The sequence below is a fragment of the Numenius arquata genome, chromosome 23 (assembly GCF_964106895.1).
Source record: "Numenius arquata chromosome 23, bNumArq3.hap1.1, whole genome shotgun sequence".
Taxonomy (NCBI): Eukaryota; Metazoa; Chordata; class Aves; order Charadriiformes; family Scolopacidae; genus Numenius; species Numenius arquata.
This window is the reverse complement of record NC_133598.1, coordinates 1,316,753-1,333,453: the sequence shown is the minus strand read 5'-3', so window position 1 is coordinate 1,333,453 and position 16,701 is coordinate 1,316,753. Positions and strand designations below refer to the sequence as shown.

At 53.4% G+C, this 16,701-nt stretch overlaps 1 protein-coding gene and 1 pseudogene across 1 annotated transcript in view; one reads left to right on the top strand and one right to left on the bottom strand.

The window, feature by feature from the left end:
• Positions 1 to 2,176: 2,176 nt before the first annotated feature.
• LOC141474806 (feather keratin Cos2-3-like) overlaps positions 2,177 to 16,701 on the bottom strand; it is a 19,638-nt pseudogene continuing 5,113 nt past the window's right edge.
• The window catches only part of LOC141474919 (uncharacterized), a 7,840-nt gene continuing 3,054 nt past the window's right edge, over positions 11,916 to 16,701 (top strand). The window contains exons 1-2 of the mRNA XM_074163031.1: positions 11,916 to 11,967; positions 12,357 to 12,704. Of these exons, the coding sequence (XP_074019132.1) occupies positions 11,916 to 11,967; positions 12,357 to 12,704 (400 nt within the window). The remainder of the gene's footprint in view (positions 11,968 to 12,356; positions 12,705 to 16,701) is intronic.

The following is a 16,701-nucleotide window of genomic DNA, read 5'->3' as shown; positions in this document are numbered from 1 at the left end:
GGCTGGGGAGAGTCTGTTTACAAAGGCCTGCAGTGACAGGACGAGGGGCAATGGCTTTAAGCTGGAAAAGAGCAGATTTAGATTGGATATCAGGAACAAGTTCTTTACTATGAGGGTGGTGGAACACTGGAAATGGTTGCCCAGGGAGGTGGTTGAGGCCCCTTCCCTGGAGATATTCAAGGTGAGGCTCGATGAGGCCCCAGGCAACCTGGTCTAGTTGGGTGTGTCCCTGCTGGCTGTGGGGAGGTCAGACTAGATGTCCTTTGGAGATCCCTTCTGGCCTGGACCATTCTATGATTCTATGATTCTATGTTGGGTTGGGATGGGGTGGGCTGAACTTAAAGAGCACACACTCAGCCTTGCAGTTTGGTTGTCAGTTTTATTTATGGAATATACTGTTGAAAATTACTGGTTGGGGTCTTCTGAAACATATTTTGAGTAACTGTGGGCATGAGGAAAACTCCATCTCCGTGTCTTATAAAATGCATCAGTATCTGTTCATTTTGTACTAGATTGTGAGAATGTCGTTTTAAAATCTGTTCAAAAGGCAATCTCTTGTTACAGGGACATAGGGAAAAGACACAGTGCTATCGGCAGGCCACGGAGAGGGAGATGCTGCAGTTGCTTCCTCTGGAAGACAATATCAGCTGCACTGTGATTTGAAAAGGCCATGAATCTTTCAGGAAAGAGAGCACTGCTTGGATGGTAACCACATGAGTCAAAAAAATCTGTGTTTCTGATGTGCCAAGAAAATTGCCAGCCAGAGCTCTCCGGTCTGGTTTGAGGGTGCATATTCACCACCATGTTCAATGATCTTGGGGAAACATGGGTCCTAGGGAGCCAGTTGCACGTAGAAATGTTTCCCTGGTGTAGGGCTCTGCTGAGAAAAACAAGAGAGCTGGTCCATCTCAGATTTCTGTCTTAGGCAGCAGATAATTCTACCCTGGAAGCATCTATTGGTTATTGCCATAATGTAGGCAAAGATGTGTAGGAGATCTCAGTTCCAGGGTCAGAGCTGCAGCTGGGGCTTAGACCAAGACCAGACTCAAAGAGAAGAAGAGGTGCAGGTTCCATCCAGCAACTGCCATGGACTACCCAGGAGCCTGTCCAGGGCAGGAGGACAACAGTAGCCCATGCCAGACACACACACAGATATGCAGAGTTGGTGCAGGCCTGTGCTAAGCCTGAGCTCTCATAGAAACCCTGGGCTATGGGCCAATCAAGAGGTGTTGCATGGTTGCATTGGGCCTAGCTGGGCTTGGTCCTGATATTCATTGTCCCTGTGCTCTCACTTGACTCAGCAGTGACTCCCACAGAACCTGGCCTGGGGAGAGGTGCTCTCAGTCTTTACCCCATGCAGGAATCAGTCTACCTCCCTTCCCGGGGAGCTCATAGTCAACTCCACATGCCCACATTTCCTTTCTGGAGGACGACAGTTGTCAGGATACCTGTTCACGTGACGTGGTCCAAAGCCAAGAGATTATTTCTGAGCAGAGTCTCAGCAAGGCAAGGACTGATGGCTGTTGGCAGTGGAATAACTAGGGATGTATTCCTCACCTTCAAGAGGCAGTGCCTGAAAGAGAACTCTCTGCAGTGTGTCACCCCCCACCAATGCTTCGAGGAGTGATGAAGGGTTCCTCTATGCTCTTACTTAATTCCTCTCGCAAAGTAATGGCTTTCTCCCTCCACAGTCAGTGTGCAGATGGAAAGACCACATAAAGGGCAGAGGCAGGGTTGCAGAAATTGTTTAATGAGTCTGAAAAGGGAAATGAGGTCACACCAAGTGGAGGCCCCCAGTGTGGAGAGCAGAAGAGGCAGATGAGAATGTGTTCCCCTTTTACTGTGGCAGAGTTCCCCCAGGGAACCTGTTGACCTACACAGTAAAAGGAGAAAGACTTCAGGTACCTCCAGGCTGGTTTCTGGTGTCCTCACAGCAGGCTTTGAGGGAAGCACCAGACAAGAAGGAAAAGAGAGACAAAAAGGTGAGAGGAAGACAGGAAAGGTAACCATTGACTGTGTTTTCAGAGAGCTCAGGTTGGCGTCTTTGTGTCCATCCTTATAGGCCAAATCAGAGATGGTCGGCTGCTCTTAAAATAAATGACATGAAGTCTGATCCTTTGCAAGCATGAAGTTCTGAGTTCCAGGGGGTCCTTATGCAGAGCCGTTGTCAGTATCTTTAGCAGGGAGGACATCTGCTGCCACAGTAGCGGCTGGTGATGCAGGAGAGGTCACAGCAGGCAGAGTTGATGGGGACTCCGTCACAGCTGAGGATGCTGCCAACAGCAGCAGAGGTGGAGGATCCCACCACGGTGTTCTGAGGGAAGGAGCTGAGGATGGGGCCGGGCAGGGTCACCACCACAGCAGGAGGCTCAATGACAACGGTGGAGTTCTGGCACTGCCTGACACAGGGCTCATTGCAGCTGTTGGCCAGTGGGCTTGGGCCGCAGGGCCGGCAGCAGGGCTGACACTGGTCGTAGCAGGACATGTCTTGGGTTCAGAGGTGCACCTGAGAGAGAGGGCAGGGAAGAATAATCACACAGGCATTCATTCCTGTCACTGTACCATGACGAAGCCAAAGAAAACACAGAGCTGAAAACTGGAGGCTGTGCAGCAATATATGAGGACTTTTTGGCCTCATCCTTACAGAGCCTAAAAAGAATCACCAGCTCCTATACAGCTACTGCCTGGCCTCTGAGTCCAGAAGCCATCTCAGCACAGTCCCAGACTCCCTCCATGTCTAACCTTCTCCCTGCTTCCCTCTTCCATGACAAGCAGCCCCATGATCTGGCATGGAACAAACCCAGTGTCAGCTGAGAGGTCTGCTGAAGTGAGACCTCCTTTTTGAGACATTGGAGAAGGAGAAGGGGGTTCACACTCACCTGACTCCCAAGGAGCAGGAGGCAAGAGAAGTGGATGTGAGAGCAAGGAGCTGGGCTGGCTTTTATCATGGACCTTAACTGCCCCAGGCTGACAGAGGCTTCCCTTGCAGAGGTGATTATTTGCTGACAAGTTCATCTTGAATGCAGAACATCCCGGCTAATGCTATGGGCTCTGTTTTGGCTTCCTGAATTGGTGTCTTTCCATTTCCTGCTTTATGCCAAGCCCATTCCCCAGTGGAGGCATCTTTTGCGTGACAGGATGAAAGCCCCAAGCACTTCCAGTGCAAAACACCTGATTGTGGGCAGAGGACTCATCTCACATGCTGGAAGAGTCCAGTAAAGGTCACTCAGGACTCACTAAAAGCTGGCTTAGACAAGACACACTCAGACACTAATCTAGACCTCCAGGCATCTAGAGTTCATTGAGAAACCTCAAGACATCCAACGAGAGGCTGTCTACACTGTCCAGGGCACAGGACTTGGACTTGGCAGAGTCATCTTCTGCAAACCCTCTTTCAAAGAGCTCATTGGGGCTGAGGGAGGACTGATCTGCACTCAGTGAGAGCCAGAGATGCAGCTGATGAGAGTAACATGCCCAGCTTGATCCCATACACCCCAACAAAATCCCTTTCCCTGCTCTCCCTCTGTCCCTGAGTACCAGCAACATGGATATGGGCTTTAGCTGTGGAATGGAGCTACTTTTAGGCTCTGGTAGGAGACTCTGTGGGTTCACTTCTGATCATATGATGAAGCACTCCATGTGCATGTAACTAGGTAAGGCAGGCCCTGCTGTGAGCTTAGTTCTGAGTTCAGAGGCCACCACTGGACAATTGCAGGCTCAGTCTCTCCAGAAAGATGATTCATTCCATTTACTGTAGGGTGGGATCAGTCCCATGTGTGAGCTGATGTCTCTGCACTGACTGTGGGAAGAGTCTGTACAGTGTGTTAGAGCAGGTCCAAAGGAAGGCTGGGAATCTGATCCAAGGGTTGGAATTCCTCTCCTACGAAGAAAGGCTGAGAGAGGTGGGGTAGTTATGCCTGGAGAGGAGAAGGCTTTGGGTAAACCTTCTTGTGGCTTTGTAATACTTATAGGGGGCTTATAAGAAAGAAGGATGAAGACGTTTTGCCAGGGTCCATAGTGACAGGACAAGGGACAATGGCTTTAAACTGAAAGAGGGTAGATGTAGATTGGACATAAGGAAGAAAAGTTTTGCAATGAGGGTGGTGAGACACTGGAAGAGGTTGCCCAGAGACAGTGTGGAAGCCCCATCACTGGAAATGTTCAAGGTAAGATTAGATGGGGCTCTGAGCAACCTGATCTGGTAAGAGATGTCCCTGTCCATGGCAGGAGGGTTGGACAGGATGGGCTTTCAAGGTCCCTTCCCATGTGTGCAAATGCACTCATGAGAACAGCCAGAGGAACATATATGTGACTGTGAACATGCACACACATCACTGACAACTCATGCACCCAATGCCAGCTCTCAGCCTCTCGGGATGACTCTACGTGTGCACTTCAGACCCCACAGTTAAGGAAATGAATCAGGCACCATCAGCTTTATTGAGATCAAGTGCTTGACACTGCTTCGGTCAGCTGTTTTCTCTCTAGAAAAGAGAGAGAAAGTACTCCAGAGGTGAAGCTGCCATGACCCCTCCAGACACTGAGCCTCTTCTTGTCCCAAGTCTGTGGGTCAGGAATAATATAAAATCTAAAGAACATCTATAGGGCTGCAGCCACAAAGAATCCCCACATTACATTTGAAAAAACTCCTCCAGCCTTAGGTGCCTGCAAGTGTCCTAAGTGATCTCCTTAGGAGAGATGTGGGGGTGTGAGACCAGCCCCAGCTCTGTAAAGCGAACAGTACCTCAGTGGTGAGCCAGACAAGCCAGACTGCCCACAGACTGTAAACCCTGAGGCTGGGGCACCAGAAATGACACTGACTGATCCCACTAAGAAAGGCACTCAGCCTTTTCAAAGCATTCCTGAAAATGCCATTTATTAGCACTAAGACTAGAAAGAAAGAGAGGACAGTACAGATAACCTTCCATCCCGTCAGAGGGTGGCAACCCAGAGCTGCTCCACATCAGCTGCTCTCACAGAATGAGAGAATCACAGAATGGCCGAGGTTGGAAGGGAACCCTGGAAGTCATCTGGTCCACTCCCCCCACCCAGCTCAAGCAGGGCCATCCACAGCCAGTTGCCCAGGACCGTGTCCAGGTGGTTTTTGAAAATCTCTAAAGAGGGAGACTGGGCAAACTCCCTGGGATACCTGTGCCAGTGCTCCATCACTCCCACAGCACAGTACAATGTGCTGCCCCCTCTCCAGGGCACAGGTCAGTGGATGGATCTAGTCCACAGAAGGATTGCCCCATTTTGGTCAGTCGAGTTGGTGGATGAGAACTGCGGGATGACCCAAGAAGTGGAGGATGTGGTTGGGCCTGCAGGAAGCCCTATGAGTGGTGAGCATTGCATGCAGAGAATGAGACAGGGAACCAGCCAGTCTTGTCCCTGCCACCTGCCAGACACACACAGTCTGGTGCATGATGGCCTCAGAGTGCAGTGGGTTGGACATAGTCAAGCAGTGGCCATAGGTCATGGGAATGTAGAGAAAGCGTTGTTGACTTCCCAGGATCTGGAAGAAGTACAGCTGGGCCATGCAGATGGAGATGAATAGGTCCCCTGGCCTGAGGAAGCCCTCCAGCACCTTTGGACGGAAGACACCAGGGAAGAGAGACTGAAACTTTTGGTCTTCAGTCAATCTGAGCTGGACTTGATGAGCCATAATTCCCTTCTCAGTGGAGGAGACAAGTCAGGGCATTTCGATCCTTGCATCTGTTTACTTTTGTAAACATCTGGATTTTCATGCAGGAAATAGGATACGGGACTGTAGTGGCTGCCAAGAGACATTTCCACTGATGAGAAGGGATGAGATTTACATGTAAAAAAGTCCTCTCCCTCAAAGAATGGCAGCCAATTCCTGAGCACAGATTTGTTGCGGGGACCAAAGAAGCAGTCAAGGGCTCTGCACCTGCCTTCAGCACTCATGGGAAGTGCACCCAGTACCCTCGTCCTGGATGACCTTCATGGTCTCCTGCATGTTCTCTATCACAGAAATTTGATCTCCTTCAGAAATACATCATTTCACTGTCCCATTTCTGTGCTGAGCACTCTCAGCTCCCACATGCTCAGCTCCACTTTTGAGCCTTGATGCGTCCAGCAGCATGGACAGCTTCACCCTGCTGATGCCTCCAGGCCATAGCCCCTAGATTGGGTGGTGGAGGGGAGACGTCATCCCAAAGGCTGTTCCCTTCATTACCACTCCTGCCATTCTGCAAGCAACTCATCTTCCAGAGCCCCACAGCCTTCACCCCAACACCCCAGAGCAGCTCTGGCCATAGCAAGAGGAACGGCCTTGCTCAAGAGCTCATGGGGCTGCTGAGACCTCAGGGCCTCCTGCCTTCCTGGATAATTTTTGCCTGATATAAAGCAAGGCATGACCTGATGGTCACTGGCAGCAGAGCAGCCAGGGATGTCTTCCTCAGCTCCAAGGGATGGTTCCAAAAAGAGGAACCACTGCAGGGTGTCCCAACCACTCTCTCCTCTGTGAATGGGAATAGATCTCCTTGTGATCTCACCCTCTTGCACCCCTTTTCCTTTGGCAGCTTGGGCAGTGTCCACAGAGGGAAGGACCACATGGAGGCCAGGCTTGATTGCAACAGAACTTTAATGAGTCAAAAGAGGGAAACAAAGTCACTCCAGGTGGGGCTGCCAGTTCATGGAGTCCTGGTGCCACAGAGACTCTGCTGTCCTTGACTGTGGAGAAGTTCTTGCATGATGTCTTTCTGCCTGCCCGATAGAGGGAGAGGAGACAGATGGCCCCCACCAGGTGTGCCTCGGTGGGACCTTGCTGTTGAGAGGAATGGAAGCAAACAAAGAAAAGGCAGAGAAAGGTAAAGCCATTCAGCTGTACTGCAAACACATCCCAAATCTTCATCATATGCCTAACACCAAGTTCTGAGTTCCTCAAGGTATCTCCCTGGGGCTTTCCCAGCATCTTTATCAGAGGAGGGACCTTCTGCCATAGTAGCGGCTGGAAATGCCAGAGAGGTCACAGCACCCAGAGGTGATGGGCACTCCATCACAGCTGAGGATGCTGCCAACAGCAGCGGAGGTGGAGGATCCCACCACGGTGTTCTGAGGGAAGGAGCTGAGGATGGGGCCGGGCAGGGTCACCACCACGGGGGAGGGCTGGATGACAACGTTGGAGTTCTGGCACTGCCTGACACAGGGCTCGTTGCAGCTGTTGGCCAGTGGGGTCGGGCCGCAGGGCCGGCAGGGCAGGCACTGGTTGTAGCAGGACATGTCTTGGGGCTGGAGGTGCACCTGGGAGAGGAGCAGGGAGGAAGCAGAGCACAAGGTTGGGTGAGGAGCAGCCTGGTTATCCTGTCACAAAGGAGCCAAGGCCACTACTCAGTAAGGAACTGGAAGCTCAGGCAGGAGACTCACAGTCTTCATCACCCTACAAAGAGCAGCCTGGCCCACTGAGGGTTTCTCCTACAGCATAAACCAAAAGCCCCATCAGCCAAATCTCAGATTCTCTCTAAGCAGACCTTCTCCCTGCTTCCCTCTCTCGTGACAAGAAGATGCAAACCAAAGGACAGGAGAGAGCCAAACTCAGCTGAGACGTCCATCAAGGAGAGATCTCACTTTGGAAGAGAAGGAGAAGGAGCTTCAGACTCACCTGGTTCCCAAGGAGAAGAGGGCCAGAGAAGTGGATGAGAGAGCAGGGACCTGCGCTGGCTTTTATACCTGCCCTTCATTGCCGCAGGACCAGAGGCGCCCTTTGCAGAGGTAACAATTTTCTGACAAGCTCATCTTGAATGCAAACCATTGCAGCTAATGATATGGGCTGTGCTTTGGTTTCCAACACTGCTGCCTTTTCATTTCCAGGTTGTGCCATGCCCATTTCACAATCAAAGCTTCTTCTGACCATGGGGATCAAAGACCCCAGCTTTTCCAGGGCAGGAATGCAGCAGTGCAGACAGAAGACCCAGCTCAAATACTGGATGGGTCCAGAGCGGGCAAGTGACATCAGCCTTGTAGCTCTGGTGGAGCTGCTTGAAGTCATGTTCTCAGGAAGAAGTTCCATCCATCCTCAGCTGGATGCTGAATGACTCGCTTGAATGAGGAAGTACAATGCCCATCCCTTTTCCTCCCCTCTCAGCTCACTCCAATGGTCACTTGCTGTTGCTTCCCTGGATGTTGTGCTGTAGATTTTGACCCCACATTGCCTAACACTGCCCAGTTCCCAAAGGTCCTCACTGACTCCATGATTTATGGCGTTCCTATGTGTCTTTTTGTCTGGTCTGTATTGTAAGCAGCCAGGTTTTTGTGAATGCACACAGGAGCACAAATTTCTGCCTGATTCCATGCCGGTGTGCCTGAGCCTGTGTGTCTGTGTCCTTGTGTTTCCTTCCTCAGAAGGGAATGTGCTGGTTATGGCAGGGATTCTGTCCACTGCTCTGTCCATGGGCACCACAGAGCAGCAGGTTTCCAGGGTGAGCAGGAGCCCCAGTGCGGCTGAGCGGTGATGGCACCAGCCCCCTGGAGATCTGTCCAGGGAAGAGGCCCTAAAATGCAGCCCCTGCCTTCTGAGCCCTCCTTCTCCTGCCCCTCTAAAGTTCCTAACCATTTCAGGCCCCCAACAAGAACAGTTTCACTCCAACTTGGATCCTTAACTGAATTCAGTGTAACGCTATTGGGAGCTCCTCAGCATGGCTGGCAGTCCCCACTCCCTGCCTCTCCAGGCCAGGACACAGCTGCTCTCCCCAGCTCTAGAGAGTTCAAAGGATGGGGATTGCTTTCTGGGCAAGGAGAAAGGCTGAGGAATCCTGACCACATCGTGCTGCCCATCCCACAGTGGATCTGCTTCCAAAGCAGTGTTGACTGTGTCTGGGGTGGGACACAGCCCTTCCTCATGCCCAAGCCAATGCCAAAGGGACTTGTGCTCTTCACAGGCCTGGTGCTGTGCCAGGCAGGGGCTGAGACCTTGTCCCAAACAGGCACTGAATGAAAGGAACGCAGAGTCTGATATCACTGTGCTGTGAGCAGAAGAAAAGACTCTGGATTTCACAGGGAAGGCCAAAGAACTGATGACACCTTTGATGTTCGTGCCCAGAATGTTCATGTCCCATACTGGAATCTCCATCTGAGTTCCCAGTTCATGGAGCCCCAGGGGCAGCTGTGGGTCTGCAGTCCTTCATCATGAAGAAGATCTTGCATGATGGCTGCCTGTCTGCCCCATAGAGGGGAAGGAAACAGACAGTCCCCACCAGGTTGATCTTGAGGGAACCTTGCTGCTAAGGCGATGTGAAACAAACAAGGAAAAGAGAAAGAAAAGCAAAGCCCTTCAGCTGTGCTGAAAAAACATTCAAAAGCTCGATCCTCTGCCCAGCACCATGTTCTGAGTTCCTCAAGGTGTCTTCCTGGGGCTTTCCCAGCATCTTTATCAGAGGAGGGACTTTCTGCCGTAGTAGCATCCGGAAATGCCAGAGAGGTCACAGCACCCAGACGTGATGGGCACTCCATCACAGCTGAGGATGCTGCCAACTGCAGCGAAGGTGGAGGATCCCACCATGGTGTTCTGTGCCCCTTTCTGGGCAAGGATAAAGGCTGAGGAATCCTGCCCACCTCCTGCTGCCCATCCCTGAGTGCTTGTTTCCAGTGCAGTGCTGGTGGTGCCTGGGGCGGGACAGAGCCCTCTCTCAGGTCCATGTCAATGCCAAATAAACTTGTGCAGCCCATTGACCTTGGATCAACGAGGTACTGAATGAAAGGAACATGAAGCCTGATGTCACTCTGTTGTGAGTGGAAGGACAGACCCTGTGGCTTGCAAAGGGAAAGCTAAAGTACTGAGATTTGCTTTGTTCTTCAGCCCACAAACACCTTCACACCCTGAGAAGAGGCTGAGGGAGCTGGGGTTGTTCAGTCTAGAGAAAAGGAGGCTGAGGGGAGACCTTATTGCTCTCTACAACTCCTTGAAAGAGATTGTAGGACGGTGGAGGTCGGTCTCCCAAGTCACAGGTGATAGGACAAGGCGAAGTGCCCTTAAGATGCACCAGGGGAGATTCAGATTGGATATTAGGAAAAATTTTTACACTGAAAGGACTATTAAGCATTGGAATGGGCTGCCCAGGAAGGTGCTTGAGGCACTATCCCTGGAGGTATTTGAAAGATGGGTTGACATAGTGCTTAGAGACATGGTTTAGTGATGGTTTTTATCAGAGTTAGCTTGATGGTTGGACTAGATGATCTAAAAGGTCCCTTCCCATCTAGACAATTCTGTGATTCTATACCCAACACTGGAATCTCAGTCTGAGTGCCCAGCAACTGCCCCAAGGAGGGAAGGGACGATGGATTCAAGACCGCATCCCACAAAGCCAGCTGCCAGCTGCTGACCCCAGAGGTGTCCTGTAGTACTGGAGGCAGTACAGCCAAGGGCTTTCCCCCTTCCCTTGACAGACCTGAGTGAGGGCAGTGCCAGGGAGCTCTGCTGGGAGAGCTCAGCCAGGGCAGAGTCCCCTCTTCGTGGAGATGCTCTTTCTGAGCTGAGGCTCTAGTGTAGCCAAGGGACAAGCTCATTGCTTTCTCAGGAGGTACCAGGCACCCTGGAGAAGGGAAGGGCAGGAGCTGTGGCCCTGAATTTCCCAAGACCTTTGCCAGCCTCTCTTGGACTTCCTTTATGACCAAATTTCTGAACAAATGGGTTCAATGATAACGAGGGTGGAAAATGGGCTGGAGCGCCAGGCTCAGAGAGCTGTGATCTTGGTGCAAAGCCCAGCTGACTGACACTTCTTAGTAGGGTCTAGGAGTAGGGATCAGTAGTAGGACCAGGACTGGCTAGTGTTTTCATGAATGCCATGAACAGTGGGAAATTGGGAACTCCCAGCATGTCTGTCGATAAAACCCAGAAAGGGGAATGGGAAGTAACTGTCGGACACAGCTCCTGTTCAGAGGACCTAAAACCCTCTCCAGGAGACCCTTGAGGACTGAGGAAGAGCGTGGAGGATCACAGACTTGTCAATCATGGTGCCAGCTGGGGAGAGAAGCTGCCTGAGAAAGTGCTGGAATGGAGGGCTGAGTTTGCTGTTGTGTTTGAGAGGGAGGAAGGATCCATCTGGCTCCAGAAAGGCGCTGTTTTTCTCTCCCAGACCACATCTCTCCCAGCAGCACTCATTTCTCCTTTCATACGTCCAGCTTCTCCCCCTTTACTTGTTCCACCTCCCCTGCTCCCTGTCCTTGCCCCGAGAACTGCCCTGCAGCACTTGGTGCTTCCTGCATTGTTGCCTGACAGTCGACACCTGCACAGCATCCCCTGCAGACTTCACCTGATAGACTACTTTTCCTTTCTTATTAATAACTGAGAGCATCCGCAGAACCCCGTGCCATTTACTTCCACATCTAGTTTTAAGAGTTCAATTTTCCAGTGAGATATTTCGAGAAAATAAGAGAACCGGAAAAAGAGCAAGCGCTTAACTTCCGCACCTTCCTGCCGTGCCCTGTTGCTGTGCCGTTCCCCCTCCCCTTGGCTCCTTCCAGGGCAGCGGCGTCGCCGTGGCCGAGGTGCCCGTGCCGGGGCCAGCCCGTGCCCGCTCTCCCGCACCCCCAGTGTCGCTGCGGGCAGCTCCGCTCCGGCCGGTCTCTGCCGCGGCGCCGCCTTCCCGCTCGCTCCGCGCTCCCCGCCGCTCTTCCCGGGGCCGCCGCCGGCCTTTCACGGGCCACTGGGCCGGCGACACCGGCTGCAAGGGCAGCACCGGCCCGAGGGGCCCCGGGGCGGGGTCGGGGTGCTTTCGGGGTGTCTTGTCCGCGGGCAGCAGCGACAGCAAGGCCGGCCCCGCCGTCGGCGCAGGGCTGAGCCCCGGGGCGGAGCTGGCGGCGGCGGAGAGGAGAGGAGGGGGCGGAGAGGAGGCGCGGCGGCCGGAGCAGAGAGCCGGGGCTGGCGGGGGGCAGCGAGGCGCGGGCGGCGGAGCGGCGGGATGCGGCGGTGCCGGGGCGCAGGGCTGGCGGGGCTGGCCGCGCTGCTCCTGGGTGCGTGGGGCTGGCGGCGGGATGCTGCTGGGCGGAAAACTCATCCCTCTATTCTATTTCCAAGCCTCCTTATTTTCCTCCATTCATCTGTGTCTTTCCATATGACTCATGGAGTCATTCCTTCCCTCCTTCCCCCTTGCTACTTGCTTTCTTGGGCTCCCTTTTTATCTTCACTAACTCCACCCTTCCACCTTCCATTCACGCATTCAGCTCTGCACCAACTATTAATGGACCCTTCCACTACTGCACATATTGACATCCTCTGGAAACACCTCTGATTACCTCTGTTTTTTCCTTAATGCTTCTGGGTGATTTGTTCTAGGAAACAGCAGGCAGGGCTGGGCAGAAACTTAATTGTGAGCGGGTTTTCTTTTTTATATCGTTTGCAGTGGCTGCGGGCAGAGCCCAGGTGCAGCAGGAGCCGTCGGCAGAGACCACCGAGGGCACCGCCATCAGCATCAACTGCTCCCACCCCAACATACAGACCGGGGACATGATCTACTGGTACCGTCAGCTCCCAGGCCGAGGCCCCGCGTTGCTCGACAGCGCTTACAAAGATTCCAAAGAGCTGCGGACCCCGCCGGGGTGGCTGCGGGTGGCGGCAGACCGCCGGTCCAGCGCCCTGTGGCTCGCCCGGCCCCGGCGCGGGGACGCGGCGGTGTATTACTGCGCCCTGGGAGACACGGGGAGAGGAGCCGGGGCTGCGGCCGGGCAGGAACCGCCGCGGGCGGGGCCGGGCGTGTGTGTCGGGGGCGGGGGGACATCCCCGGGCGGGCCCGCCAGGGGGCGCTGCCGCTCCGCCCGCCGGGACCGCCTCGCCCCGCCCGGCCCCGCGCCCCGGGGCACTTCTCCCGAACCAGTGGCTCCGGCTCTGCCACCGGGCCCCTCGAGGGATTTGGAGCTCAGGGGCATCTTCAGGTGCCCCCCACGGGGGGTCCGTGGTGACACCAGGACCCTTTTTGACAGGATTCAGCGCCTTTGGAATTGATGCCCAGGAGACAGGGGAAGCGCTTGCACTGGACACACTGAGCGCAGCCTCAAGGGATGCCGGGTTCCTACTGGGTGAGCGAGTGAGAGGGAGATTTGCTGGGTTACCCTGAGGGCCTGGAGGTCTGAGCTCTTCCCAGAGGAGGCCTCTGGGAAGACACTGTGGTTTTCCAGCCAGTCCCAGGGAATTCTGTTTGGCTCGAGTAGCTGACAGAGGTGGTCAAAGCCCATGGGGAGAGGCACAGAATGAAGGATCAGCCCTGCTCCCTGTCCCAGCTGGCCTTGATAACTGTGTCTCCAGGGAAGTACTGGCAGGTGGACAAACAAGGCAGAGCACCAGGCATGGCCAGGCCCACTCATGGATCAGACACATGGTCAGATGGGAACGACTCCTCTCATCTCTGTCTCCATTTGTCTTCCAGTGCTTGCTCCAAGCCAAATTGCCACGATCCCTCCCTTTCATGGTCTCTGCTCTGGTCTTCTAAGCATCCCATGTTATGCACAATCCTGAAAACTTTTCAGCTTCATCCCATAAGGGGTTGGATCCCCTTGTAGGCAGAAACACCATGGAGTTTATAAGATGATCCTTTCCTCCCACCCTTCCGGAGGGTGTCCTCCCCAGGCAAAGAAGTAACTGTAATACCTGCTGAAGAAGATTGCGCTGGATGTCTCCAGCCAGAGAGAGGTGGTGTGTCTGACTCTCAGTGGGATGTTTACAGGAGGTGCTGTTCACAGAGGCATTTTCTTCCCTCAAAGGGCCTCATCAGCAGCCTGGGGAGAAGGCAAAGGAAATGCCTGTGGGGACAGGGAGACAGACACCTGTTTCCTGGTGCATTTTGGCTGTTGCTGGTTCTACCTCCTTTCAGACACTAGTCAGGGACAAGGAGCACATTGCAGGCTACGAAGGGGCCTCTCACCAACCCCATGAGAGGTGGGTGCAGGCCCCTGTCTCCAGCTGGGCACTGGATGGCAGGAGAAGTTCACCATGGAAACTCCTCCCATTCTTGAGGCAGTTGATCTGGTTGTGATCTCCAGGAGGAGCAAAAAGCAGGAAAACAGCCTGCAGCCTCCTGTTGCCTGACAGCAGACTGCCTGATATGACAAGAAGGTAAAGGGGGTAGCACAGGTGACATTATGCCCCTTCAGATGCTGGGAACCCCGAGTTATGGAGCTTAAGGTGGAGCATGATGGGCTTAACACAAAGTGTCAATTCTGTCCATGCTGAGAATCGCTGGCATTTGGAGTTTTCGTGGCATTTCCTTAGAGATAAACCACTCCCAATTTCCACTGTTGAGCAAAAGGACATTTCATAGAATCATAGAATGGTTTGGGTTGGAAGGGACTTTAAAGACCATCGAGTTCCAACCCCCCTGCCGTGGGCGGGGACACCTCCCACTAGACCAGGTTGCTGAAAGTCACATCCAACCTGGCCTTGAACACTTCCAGGGAAGGGGCATCCACAACTTCTCTGAGCAACCTGTTCCAGTGTCTCACCACCCTCACAGTAAAGAATTTCTTCCTGATATCCAATCTAAATCTCCCCTCTTTCAATTGAAAACCATTACCCCTTGTCCTATGGCTCCCCTCCCTGATCAAGAGTCCCTCCCCATCTCTCCTGTTGGCCCCTATTAGGTACTGGAAAGCCGCTATAGGGTCTCCCCAGAGCCTTCTCTTCTCCAGGCTGAAAACCCCTATTTATATGAAAGCACGGTGCTTGCCTTCTAGAGCAAGATAAGGACATGGTTGTGGCAGCGCTGCTAAGTTTGCCAAGTGATATCTCCAGCTCAGCACAGACAGGTCTGGGCCTGCTCAGGTCAGGTGAACTTAACGATAAGGAACAGTTTGTTCTCTCTGCCAAGACTGGTGCAAGGGACCACTCTGGAGTTCATGTGGAAAGGGGGTGGGGGTAGGGGTCCCCACCTGCAGTACCCCCACCCCTTCACATGCCCTTTCAGCTTGGGGGTACAGGGCTGCCCTATCCCCACCCATCGCAGTGCAGCTCTCCAGTGGGTGCCCCATGTGCTCCCTGGGAGTGGGTGACTGACTTATCCCTCATCCTGCTCCATCCTCATCCATCAGCCTTTTCCCGAGAGTAGGAGTAGGTTGTCCTTGTCGTCTCTGGGTTTGTGGCATCTAAGAGCAGTTCTGGCACCAGGTTCCTCTCTCGCACGGTGCGTTATCCCACCAAAAGAGGACATAGCCAGAACCCCATGGCTGCTGCACAGCAGGGTTCCTCTCCTTACTGGCGGGATCTGGGGAAGAGTCGCTGCTCCCAGGCAGCTGAGGAAAGAAAGGGGAGAAGTGAGAGAATCAGAAGGGTTTTTTTTTCCCAGAAGAAACAGCTGTGTCCCCAGAGAGCTGAGGACCCCATCGGAGATATGAAACCTCACTGGAGAAGAAACCTCCCAAATGGCCCAGCAGTGGGTGTTCTGAAGAGCAGGCAATTTTTGCTGGGGAGGTGAGGACTCCACTGTGAGCTGACTGGGAACAGCCCCTTTCCACCACTGGGACCTGCAGGCTGCAAATGCTGAAAACTGCACACAGAAATGAGGATGAAGGAGCTCTCAAGTCATATAAGTGTTCACATGTACTTATTCACACTTGCAGACTCACATCTGCATGTCCAAATATATGCAAGCTCCTGTAAAAACACAGACACACATGTGCCCGTCTGCACACACGTATGCCCACTGACACACACACGCACACTGACAACACACACACACACTTGCTCACCTGCAAAAACGTGCGTGGATGCAAATACAAGCACAGACACAAACAGAAGTGCCCTTGTTCACACACACAAACAGGCAGACACTCACTCTCACATGTGCATTTGCAAATGCCTACAAAACGCAAACACCGAGGCACAAATGCATCTTCAGGCACAGACAGAGGCAGATGCACAGGAGGAAGCCCAGCCTCTCCCCACACTCTGAGAACCAGGACTCCACCGGCAGCTCTCTGCCCCTGTGCCCTGGCAACTTCATGCAAGTCCATGTGTGAAAGACAAAGTCAAAGCTGGAGACCATCCCAAATGCTGTGGCTCCAGGGGTTCTCACTTTACAAGTCAAAATAATCCCAGAGTCTGACAAGAACCAGCCCATCCCTGGTGATCACCATAGAGCAGTTGTGGAGGTCTGGGACCAATTCCAGCTTCAATGCAGGGAGAGGTGCTGCTCTGACATGCTCATGTGGAAGCAAAGGATTATGTGTGTGTGGTGAGACCCATGGCCTGCAGCTGCCAATGCTGGGCTGGGACACAGGAGAGGAAGGTGACCGGATGAACTGCCTTCAGATAAATACCCTCTCTTCAAAAGACAAACTAGTATTAATTAGCAGGTTTCATCAGGAGCAGATTTCAGCTGCCTGAGCCACGCCCTGACATCATTCAGATAACCTGGCTCATTCAAACTCACGGCACTGCTCTGCTGAGGTGACCATCTCCTCATCTGCTTTTAGCACTGGAGCAGCCTCCAGAGCCACAGGAGTGGTGACAGAAGGCTGTGCCCAGCACTGCACAGTCACCAGGAGGAAAAGCCTTGTGTCCTGAGAGGCTCCCAGCAGAGCTGGCATTTTCCAAGGGTCCTCACCTGGCCTGGAAGGCTCCCACTCAGGTGCCCCCAACTGTGACCTGCCTGCCTTGGAAGGAGTTCAGCTCCCAGCTGTGCTCTGCAAGTGCAGCACCAGGCAGCAAGGTGCCAGCCAGATGGCTTGGTTAGAAATCTTCTCCAAAAGCAGCTGCAG